The 12,031-nt window shown below is 43.0% G+C and overlaps 1 protein-coding gene across 1 annotated transcript in view; it reads right to left on the bottom strand.

Moving 5' to 3' along the window:
- Positions 1–997: 997 nt before the first annotated feature.
- Positions 998–12,031, bottom strand: part of kcnh3 (potassium voltage-gated channel, subfamily H (eag-related), member 3) — a 126,236-nt gene continuing 115,202 nt past the window's right edge. The window contains 6 exon segments of the mRNA XM_018704372.2: positions 998–3,695; positions 3,697–3,882; positions 4,131–4,183; positions 4,303–4,403; positions 4,943–5,199; positions 9,005–9,219. Coding sequence (XP_018559888.1) covers positions 2,898–3,695; positions 3,697–3,882; positions 4,131–4,183; positions 4,303–4,403; positions 4,943–5,199; positions 9,005–9,219 — 1,610 coding nt within the window. The 3' untranslated portion in view covers positions 998–2,897.

Below are 12,031 nucleotides of genomic sequence, written 5' to 3'. Positions count from 1 at the left end.
GGCATTTACAGTTACAGTTTTGTTTCACCTTAAAAACCAGTCTGTCTTCTAATTTGTGAGAAATGTTCACTGACTGAAAGTGTTTTACAGAGGTGTTGATTGTTGAGGATGAAGTTTGTGGTGTAGCTGAACTGAGGTGTTACTTAGCCCACCCTCACCGATGTAAATGGGATGGACAAAATTGAATCAACACCTCTCTAAAACAGTTCCAGCAAAAACTCAACAAAAATGTTTAGCAAAAACTATTTAGTTTGTATCACACATAGTTGTTGCTTAGCCCAAGTTTGTGCCTCTCATGTTCCACTGAGTTCCAGTCACAGAGGGTTTTTATTTCTCAGAACACTAAATACCCAGGGATATTTGAAAAACAACTGTAGAAGAAAACTCTTGTAACAATCGTTTTTTGCCGCACGACAGAAAAGATTTTAAACTTGTTTCCCACTGTTTCCTAATCAACCACACAAAGATGGTTGGTGGAAATTACATTCGTCTTTGCTTAATTTTATATGGTAAATGAAAAAAAAGTACTTATATTTGTGTATATTGCTAATTTCTATGTATTTAGTATTTTATAATAAATAATGCATTCATATTTTTGGATTTTATAAAAAGAGCAAAGGCAGGTCATTTCCAACTACCTGGATCAAGAAATTAGGACTGAAACCAACAATCTATCGATCGCTTTGTCTGTAAAATATTGTTTTGTCCAAACTCTAAAGATATTTAGTTTACAATCACATGAATAAGAAAGGCATCAAATCCTCTAATTTAAAAAGGCAGAAAACACAAATATTTGACATTTTTTGCTTAAAAAATGACTAAAACAATTATGAATATTCTGGCAATCATTGCAGCTCTACAGGAAATGCAGTGACAACTTGAGAATTTGGAGTCGTTTAACTGTAACGATTCTGAAAATATTGGCAGAACATCGGTAATGCTAATACTTGGGAGGCACAAGCTGGGACTAATGGTCTTTTAGCACAGGAGTCTGAGATCTTACAAAACAACACTTCTTTATTGTTGTACAGTATGTAATCCTGGTAAAGTTTTTATGTAACAGCAGTCTTTAATAAAATACATCTGAAACCCAACAGCCTCCAGCAGGGCAGGCAGTTTGTCAACTCCCGTCAGCCCTCGGCCCTCGACAGCTCAAAAGCAGGCACATTCCTCATGCAAAAAAAGCTGTGGCATGCATTTGATTTAAAACCCTTTAACGTACCCAATACCCCACCCCCCACCCCCAACCCCAAACCCCAAACCCCAGAGTAACCCATGGAATCAGAGCTCCACGGACATCGATGGGAGTTCTGCTCAGTAAATTGTATTTCAGCGTGTAAACAGTCCAGGTCGTCCCTCCCCCTGCTCCTGTTACAGAAAATAGAAACCAGAAATCTGACAGAAATCTATATTACAAGTTATGTGGCGCACAAAGCACGTCACCAAAGCAAAGAGAAAAAAAATGTCCAGGAGTCCTGAGACCTCCAGAGTGATGCAGCCTGGGTATTGTACTTTCACGGTTAGTTAGTCTTGTACCAGAGTAGCTCAGTGGTTGGCAAAGGGGTTGTAGATGATGATAATTATGCTTGTGTTCAAGATATGCTTTATGAGTGTGCTACATAAGAATTACGAAGGTTACACTTTAAATAGTAAACCTTCCTCCTCAGCCTGTTTCTGTTAAATCTCCCAGACGTGCAATATATTCTTCATCGCTTTCATCAACAAAAATAAATAAATACATGCCTGAATAAATAAATAAATTAGGTTCCATTTTAGATAAAAGGTGCGAGTGTTCTGTGTAGGTGACACTGATGGCTTTCGATGTAAATTTTGATCCAAATGCTTGCCTGTAATTAACAGGTGAAGAACTTAAGGGAGGTTTATGTCTTTACATGGAGAAGGCACGAATGGCTGGATGGCTAAAGCTCAGGAGTGATGTGGGAGTCTGCTATACAATCTGGTAGGCTGGTTGTAAACAGTCATGAAGGTGATGAACAGTGATATATTGGTGCTGTTTATGATGTCCCCCTGCCCCCCTCCCCACCACTTACTCCATAAATCTTGCTTTTGTCTTTGGCACACAACCCGACTGCTGAGACTGCGAACTTCAAACTTCTTTTATGGGGAAAGAAAATGTGGACATTTCTGTCAAGAGTTAAAACCAAATTAAAAAAAATCTTAGTTTTTCCTGGAATGGTGGGCACGTGATGATTTGATGTCACCAGCCCACAGGCAGATAACACATCCCTTTAAAAATGATCTTGTAGATGAAGCAGACTGGCTCAACAGGTGAGAGGACCTGATGTAACGAGACTGAGACTGAATGAAGACCTTACATTCCCAGTCCCAGTGCAGTGGCGTGGGATTATCTGGCTTGGGTAAAGACATGTCTCCCACTGAGATATGTGTGTTTGTACCTGCTCTTTGAAGAGGAGGAGACATCCATACTGGGTTTAAAAAGCAATATACGTAGCAGTGTACGTTCAGTCAGCTGGAAAAGAGCTATATTAGGCTCCTCAGGTTCAGTGGGACCTGGTTTAAAAGGTGTGCTCTGGTCCTATGAGTCCCAGAAGCTGCGTGAATTGACTGAAGCTACTGGAGGGTTGATACTGTAAGACAATTTGTGCTGTTGTAGTCTGTGGTTCATCAGTGTAGAAAAGTTCTCCTTCACACTGATGTGTTCACAGCTGGCATTGCGTCTCAGCGTCCAGGTGTGTTTCTGTGTACCTGTCTGTCCTTTGAGCATTTCCTGTGTGAAATGGACCAGCCGCCTGTTTCCCATTCCGTCATCTTGATGTCACTTTCCCTGATCTGGACTCTGTTGTACTGTTTTTTCCATCTCTTTCATTATCTGCTACTTTATTGTCATCTCTTGCTTCTGCTCAGTGTTAACCCGTTCATAACGCTGGCTCCTCCTCATCAATGAAGCTGATGTGCTCTGTGGAGGACTTCCCCTCCTCCACCTGCCATCCCCACTCCTGCATCTCCAGCTCCTGGGGATGAGTGACAGGTCTGGCCTCCTCGTGGTGTACCTGTGACTTAAACCAAGATGGAGTCTTGGTATCTCCCTGCCTTCCCCTTGCACTAACAAAGTCCAGAGACAAGGGCAGGGAGAGGGTGGAGGGATGGACCAAGACGGTGGGGGATACGAGAGGGACGGAGGGGGAGGGCCTCAGCCGATGGTCTCCAGGGGAGGATGTGAGCGATGGGGGAGCTGAGTAGTGGGAGGAGGGGGGAGGAGGGGTGTCCTGGGAAGGAGGCGGGGGAAGCAGGCCTCTGCTGGCACAGCTGCCAGGCCTGGATGGGTGGGGGCCTTGACAGGGGGAACGGGATGGTGAGGAGGAGAGAGACATGGAGAAGGAGAGAGAAGGTGAAGGAGTGTGAGAGGCCAGGGGAGGCTGGTCCTGCAGTGAGGGCAAAAAAATGCCATTACTGGAGGAAGCGTGGAGGCTTCGGGGGACTGGGGATTCCTCAGGACAACCATCTTCAGACGAGAGAAGGTCGGAGTTTACGGGTCCCTTGATTTTGCCCCCTGGGGATTTGGATGGGGGCTGTGGCGATGCTGAAGGAGATGAATTAGGCCTTTTTGGTGAATGAGGAGTTGGGAGAAGGCATCCTGGCAAATCCACACCCTCTATGTCTCCACTGTCCAACAGGGAATGAGTGTTTGGTCTCTGGAGGGAACAAGGTGTGGCTGGAGGGTGGCACCATTAGACAGGTGCTTGTTGACAGCTGGCTGGCACTGCTAGGAGGTGGGGTTAAATTTGGCATCATGGTCGTCAGGATTGGCTGCGGCGCTGTTTGGAGAAGGGGCTTGAGCAGGCGTGTCATTTCCTGCAGCTCCTGACTGAGCTTGGAGACTTGTTTGGAGAGACAGTTCATCTGTATGATGAAGAGATACACAGTGTAAACACACACCAGAAAACCAGAGGAAGGTCAATATATGCAAATGCTGAGATAAGTTTCTTATTGTCCAGGAGGATGATGGGATAGGCAGGCCACGTTTACATAATGCTGAAGATGCTGGGAGGTGCACACCTCCTATTCAGAGATAATAATTAGAGCCTGTGACAGATGTGTAAACATGTATCATCATCATCATTTATCCACAACATCGAGTCAGCACTCACCTCCTCAGTCAGTTTAGACACACTCTGCTTGATCTCAGAGTGCTCCTGGGTCCCTGCATCCAACACAAACACACATGAAGATTAATCCACCAGGAAAAACCTGTTCTATTCATCTGAGGCAGGGGTAAAACACTACTCTGTGTGTGGTTGTGTGTGGTTGTGTGTGTGTTACCTGGGTATGGCGAGGGTGGTGCTGCAGGTGACAGGCTGGGACTGAACTCAAACTTCTGTGATGAGGTGGAATTGGTCTCTGTCTCAATGCCATCCACAAATCTGTGCAGAGAGGAGGGATTAAAGGTAAGAGAGAGAGAGCACATGAGAGGAATGAGAATCAGAAGAGGAGGGAAAAAAAACTGAAAGAGCTCTAATTACAGTACAGTCTGTGTGTTGGCTGTGCAGTATTTTTACTCCTTTATCAGCAGCTTGTGTTCACACACCACTGCACAGCAGATCGGGTGTTATTAATCTTTGTGCACACATGGACACATTTACTTTCCATGCACATACATCATCTTACAGTGTGAAAACATATACACCCTCTGACAGCAGCCAGGCTCCATGTGATCCACCAGTAATGTAATGTAATGTGCTGGTTGCCATGGCAGCCAGACACCTATGCTGCAGCGTCAAACTGCATATTGTGCAGTGGTTCCTCTGATCTCCCTTGTCTTTTTGATTATTGCTCATACTCTGCTATTCTTTCCATTTCAGTGACGTGTGTGTGTGTGTGTGTGTGTGTGTGTGTGTGTGTGTGTGTGTGTGTGTGTGTGTGTGTGTGTGTGTTTGTGTGTGTGTGTGTGTGTGTGTGTTACCTGGGGCTGAGTTCAGGTGGTGCGCTGCTGAAGCTGACCACCGGTATCTGCAGGGTGGTGGGGCGCGAGTGCTCAGAGGGAGCGCGGAACGGCCTGGGCGGCAGGAGAGGAGAGCGCAGGGGGGAGTTGAGCCCCCTGCTGAGACGCAGCGGGGAGCGGGGGGCGTGGGACACCGAGCTCTGCTCCTCATCACCCTCCTCATCCTCACGGATTGATGGCAGCTTCTTCACCAAGCTGCCATTACTCTCCCAGTCCACCTGACAGACACAAAGAATGATCACAGTTTGAAGACATCCATACTGAAATGATATGAGCCGTCACACCTGATGTTAATAGGTTAGAAACTGTTTCGTAATGTTTCAGCACCATCTCTCAATGTTGGTAAATAGAGGGTCATGACATGGTTGTACCAGTGGGTGGCACACAAACACAAGCATTTGTACCTTTTCCATCAGTGAACGATAATGTTTGATGCACTGTACTCACATCCCATCAGTTCAACATTATCTCTCCTCTAACAGAGAGCGTGAGGAGACACATCTCTTGCTGACACTTAAACGTCCTTGATTAATTATCTACTTTATTTCATGAACATTTTTGAGCCCCATGAATTACTGATTAGATGTATAAAGATATGGTCTGTTTTTCAGACTTTGCTGTATCTCATGTTTTCTTTATCTTTTATTTGATTTGATTTGTGGTCTGGTGCTGCGATCTATCAACACAGAATGAAATATTACTTATCATAAATAAATGAGAGGGAGAGGGCAAAGTGAACACACTTAAACACACAAACTGTGTGCAGAGTGAAACATGCACCTTAGTCTGGACAACTTTGTTAGTTAGATTTTACAGATGTGACTTTACATTATTAGGTTAGCTAACATTACAAGCAACTACTCATGAGTGCTTCAAGTCTGAGCCAAATTTGTCCTGTCAGATGAGCAAATGTTAGCTGGAGAGGCTCATAGTACCTAGTTCAATTCCAATTATTTAATTTTTCATTTTGACTCAATATTGTTTTGCCTCTGTCTTTGCCAGACTGCAAAAAGAAGTCTGTCATGCTACATTTAATACAGACTGCTGCGTCTGACTTTTCCTCATCACTTTCTCCCGAGCACACGCACAGACGCACACACACACTCCCCTGGCAGTCACACTCTCCTCAGGTCCCCATCAGCCATGTCCCTGCTTATGAATTGAATAATTTAGGCTGTCTTCAGTGTTGATGCTGGGTTGCTAAAACTTCCAGAAATGACAAGCTAAACAAAACAGCACAAGCTACTGAGGAAAATAGAGCAGGAGAGAAAATATTAATTTATCATAATATATCATAATAGGATATAGACAGAAGAGACCACCGGTACAGTCCATCTCACAAATATATTTTTGATTACACACTAAAAAGGTCAGTGGTATTTTCTGATTATTATTTGAAATCATTTATTTTATTTGAAATTTTATTTTGAAATTTAATCATGTACCTGCTCATGAAAATAATTTTATTCATGTGACTGATTTTGTCTCTCTTTCACACTGCCAGGAATGTAATGAGCAACATGAACTCCTCAGTGGAAGCTTCAGCATTCAGGACTCAGTTGGTAATTTCTATGGATTTTCTTTCAATGATGAAGAGACTGTAGAACAGTAAGAGTGAGGAAGAGTCTCTGTGCTTTATAATGTATTAAAAAACAAAGATATTCAGTCTGACCACCACATTCAGACTAAATGCATCTACTTTATTTTGGTTTCAAAATATAAACATCACTCATGTCCTGATAAAGAATGACAGGTGCAGTGAGTAAAGGCTATATTTCATATCTCATCATGCAGACAAGCCAACGCCCCTCTGCTTTCCCCCTGCTCTCTGCCACTCCCTTCTCCCTCTCCTCCTCCTTTAATCAAGTCTCTCTCTTCTCCCTCCATCCCTGCCTGCTCAGCATTCTCTCTTTCTTCTCCTCCTCCCCTCACTGCCCTCCCCTCAGTCAGCCCCACCCCCACCCATCCTCCACCCCCTCATGTGGCACCGTAATGTATTTTTAGCTCCTCTTGTTCTAATCTTAGCTCCCAGCTCCAGAGAAAACCAAGGAACGCTCCGTGATGCAGGGGTGTGATAAGTGTGCACTTGCCATGTGTCTGTGTGCGCGAGCGTGTGGGTGTGCTGAAGTTTGCATTCGCATCATGTGTATGTGATAGAGTCTGGCTGTATGTGCAGGCACACATGTAAGTGGATATATGTAGGCTTAGTGCGTGCTTGCAAGGACAAGAAAGTGCTCTTTTTCTTGTTTCTTGTTGGTGCAGTGCAGCACATATGTGTGTGTGTATGAGCTTATCTCTCTATGTGCACGTATATGTGTTTGTACAGTATGTGCAGGTGCAGGCAATATGTTGTTCTCCCTGTCATGTTTCTTGTGCTAAGACTGAAAACAAGAACACAGGGTACAAAACATGCTGTAATATCCCCCTCTCTCTGCAGCACAGCTCAGTGCACTCTGTCGACTGGTTGCTCTTGCACATTGCATTGTTTTGCCCCTGGCTTCAGGGTCATGAGAGTCAGTCTGCAGCCTGTGAATTAGCAGGAAGGGATGGTCAAAATGCATCACTTTGATGATGGATCTTTTGACTTGTCATCTGTCCTGCTTCATAAACCTTTTCCACATTTGCTACCCCAATTTTTAATTCCTGCTTTTCTTCTTTCACCATATCATCCTTTCTTGTATTTTTGTGGAGTCTCTACCTGTCTCATTTTTGTCACTTTGAATATTATCATACATTCTTTGAGATTGTCTCCACCAGGCTTTTTTATTCTCAGCAGTCTTGTCTTACATACATATGCAAACATTCTCTCCTGGGCTGCTGGTACCAGAAGGGTGGACATCTGCACCCAAGACCTAAGATGTGGGCAGCAGCTTGTGCATCTGGAACTAGATACTGCTATGGACACACACTGATGTGAGCACACATTTGCACTCCACTCACACTCTGCAGTAAGTGTGCTTTGCCCTGGAGAAACAAACAGCACTGCAGCGGGAAAAGAGGGATATGAGGGAGAGCAAAAAAGAAAATGAGATAGCCTAAGACACCCCCCCCCCCCCCTTTCTCCTTGGCTGACTGGGCTATTTATATCGAGCAGGATCCAATCTTAGCAGCAGCTGCGGGGACACAGCCAGTCAGGGAGAACCCGTGCTTCCCCCCTGCTCTATTTTTAGCAATAGGACAGCTTCAAACAGCAGCACTGAGCTATTCCTGTCCTTGTGTTTTGCTTCCTCTGCTGCTGCTGCACCAGCTAAAAGCACAGGCTTGGTGTTTGTGTGTTTGATGTCAGTAGTTAGGAAAAAGCACTTCAAGGCTAGGCTTGTCAAATTGTGATGTGTGCACAGGTGTGTGTGCATGTTAAAGTAGTGATGGAGAGGTCGTGCATAGCTTTTATCCATGAGAACCCTCTTAAGCTGAGTGTCTCCTCAGGCTACACATTATCACCACTATGTGCAGCACATGGCTGCACATGGAGTAGTGTAGTGTGGCTGATGTGGTGGGTTGTATGATGCGGACTGTGTCTATGTGCATTTATAATTACACACCTACCTACAGTGCCTATGCGACCTGCATACCTTTCTTTGACAGCTTAGTGGATGATTTTGGTTGACACAGTTCCAGTCCCCATCCACATTAGCCTCAGTAGCCACAATAGACGACAACAATCATTGATAAAGTGACAAAACTCCTCATAGTCCTTCCTTGTCCACAGTATTGCATGATGTCAGGGCAGTATGTTGCTTCTTTCTTTAAATTTCCACTTGAGTTGCTCTGACACAAACTTTGAGAAAATCCAACAAACCCATTAGCCACTGGCAACCTGTCTGATGGTCACAAGGGGGCAGTCTATTCTGTTATGGATTGATTTAAATTCAAAATACCTTTACTGCATGTCATTCCCCCACTCTCCTTGTTTCCTGTCTCTCTCTCACTGTCCTATAATTAAAGGCAAAAAAATAAGCCCCCCCCCAAAAAAATACTGTATTGGTCCCTTAACAGGCAATTTGAGGGAACACACAAACTCACATCAGCCCCATGGCCCTCTCGCAGGTTGTACGTGAGGTCATGTTGTATCTCACTGATGAACTTCTGGGCGTACTCGGGGTAGAGTCGGAGGACCTCACGTAGACCCTTTAGGCTGATATACTGCAGGTCACAGTAGGTCAGGGCCTTGACGTTGGCGTTGGTCTTGATCACCTGCTCCTTCGTTAGGGAGTCTGAGCCAATCAGATCTCCTTTACCTGTAGAGGAGAACCAACATAGAAGTAGATGTAAGAGAAACATGCAGACGGGCACACAGACACATTTATATCTCAAAAGCAGTAATTTCAAATGAGTATATTTTCCCTAGCTGTCTCCATATGAGAGAAAGGGATCAGCAAATGAAGCTCGTTAAATCAATTAAACACAGACTGTCTGAGCTGCAGATCAAAGAGACACTGTTATAAATTGCTGTTAATTTACATATGTATGAACAGTATGATCCACAGTGGCTCTGAAGGTCAAAACACAACAACATTTGGTAAACATACAACATTTCAGAATACAGAACAACAACAGTTTCTGTTTGTGATTCAACAGAAATTCAGCTCGAGCTAAACTGGCAAACATTTAATAACTAGCACTCTCAAAGCCGACGTAACCTGTGTTCACAGTGTCTTTTCCTTTTTTCAGGATCCAGCACATTACTGGCCTGAAGTTTGTTGGAGGATTATTCCTGTTTGATATTCTGAATGAAGAGACAGTCTACATGTATTATTAGATTATCTGCCCTTCTAACAAAACACTGTCTGCCTTCTTTTCTTCTCAGATACATGTCTCCACCTCATCTCTACTGGAGAGACCAAAGCTCCATTTGGACAGGATTAACAGGAAGAAGTGGATGTTCTGGACCAGGTAAAGATACTGAATGAAATCAGAATTCTTTCTTTGAATTATTATCCAGTCATTCAGTTTTTAAGTGTCATTCAGGTTCAAAGTAATCCACAGGAACTGCTAATAGCAAATTGGCCAATTTTTAATGGAGCCACTTTGACAATATCATCCACAAATATGGGATGTGATTACAAATGCCCTAAAATACAGTCAAAATAATTCATTTACACACAATCTTTTCATTTTTGTACATATGTCTTTTTTTTATTCAAACCAAAATTTAGACCACTACTATAAAACTGTGACAGCTGAGTGTGAGTGATTTTGCTTCCTTCATAATTACATCACAGACAGTCCCAGACATACTATGAAAAGACATTGATTCGTATTAAAAGTACACTTAATGTGAATGTGTTGTGGTTTCATGTAGCTCAACCTGAGCTTTTTATTGAGGAAACTGTATGTGTTCTAACAAAGGTTTTGCAGGATTCATTCATATTTATTTATTTGTGTATTTATGGTAGTTTTGATTTTTTGATAAAAAACCAGCTGATGATTGATCCTCATGAGATTCAGCAAATTTCATGTCCAAAGTTGAAAGGCATAAAGAAATAGGAATCAAGTGTTTGAAGCCTGTCTGTAGGTGCAACCCTTATTAGATTTTGAATATTGAAGTGTGTGTATATATAACAAACAGGATTTGAACCACAATTTCTACAACTGGAGAGCTCGGCTTTATACCCAAACAAACTACCACGCCACCGAGGATCCACCCAGAACTGTGCGTTTCAGTCTTCACTTTAAATTAACAACCTCTGGTGGTTCGACCAATCAGAAGCGAAATAGGCGGAGCAGAATCAGCAAACGAATCAGCGTTTGCGACGTAGGGTGGCGTGCAACGTCACTCACCGTGACCATACAGTGACTGAGGCAAAGCAGAGAAGAGTAGGCGGAGGAACAACGTCGGAAAAGCAGTGAAAAATACGGAGTAAAATCAACTAATCGTTGTATTAGTCGTCGCTCCGGTTTGTTAGCACTGTGAGAAACATCGTTACTGAGAAAGTCTGCATGCTAAAACAAGCTCTGGACTGTTTTGTCGAACAGGAGTGTGGCTGGATGCTGAGTACACTGCCAAGGTAAGGCTAACGAGCTAGCTAATTAGCTGCGAACATTAGCATTAGCCTTCTCTTTCAACCATATCCTCTGGGCCTATTCCCGTTTTCACTCGTTTTTATTGCGTGCGTTGGAGTGTTTTTGTGTTTCTCTGTTTAAAGCGTCCCTGACATGATGTTAGCAAATCTCGGCGAACAATTTGCGTGTTTTTGTCGTTTTGTGTGGCATCCTGGTCACGTTTAAGTCCGTTTTGTCAGTCCAGCATGTCGTTGTGATCATTTTACATCTCATTATGTATCTCTCTCCTTTTTGTCCCTCTGTGGTCAGTTGTCAGGTTGTTGTCTTTTGCATGTTTGTGGTGGTTCTGCATCATTTTGCATCTCTACTTGGATGTTTTACATCTATTTTACTACCAGCTTTCCTCTATTGTGTCATATCAGTGATTAGAATTTTTTTGTGGCCACTTGATACTTGATTGAGCACAGTTTTGTGTTGTATACAGGCTTGAAAACGAGATTTTAACTCCCTCTCTTGTTAACTGTTAAAATTACTACACCTAAGAGCTTATTACAGTGATTCATTTGTGCAGATGATATTGATTTGTAGTTGAATGCACATCGTGTTATTACATCGTTTTAGAAGTCATCAGAGCTAAACCTAAGTTTAAAAGGTAGACTTTGTAAGTGAAAATTATGGTTTCAGAGTTTATTTTATTTAATATTTAATTGCTTTTCTCTCTGAGGTCAGCTCAAAACTCAAAATGTGATTGTCAAGGTTTTATTACTTACTATACAGTGTCGTGTTCTCCTCCACTGTTTAAGTTTTGGTGGTGAAACACTTGTATTACTAGACTTTATTAATTAATTTGTTCTTGAAGTGTTGTTCTTGTGTTTTCCAGGTCTTCTTGTTCAGCTGCTGCAGCCTGGATGGAAATACCAGCTCTCACCTCACAGACACAAACAGGTATGTGTCTTAAAGATTTACCCAGTCAGAGAGAATCCTTTCACTTCAGCCCAATTACTATTAATGTCAGTAACAATTTTCAGTCTTTTGATTCAGTGTTAC

The sequence above is a fragment of the Lates calcarifer genome, linkage group LG1, assembly GCF_001640805.2.
Source record: "Lates calcarifer isolate ASB-BC8 linkage group LG1, TLL_Latcal_v3, whole genome shotgun sequence".
Lineage (NCBI taxonomy): Eukaryota > Metazoa > Chordata > Actinopteri > Centropomidae > Lates > Lates calcarifer.
This window is presented reverse-complemented; position numbering and strand designations above follow the sequence as displayed.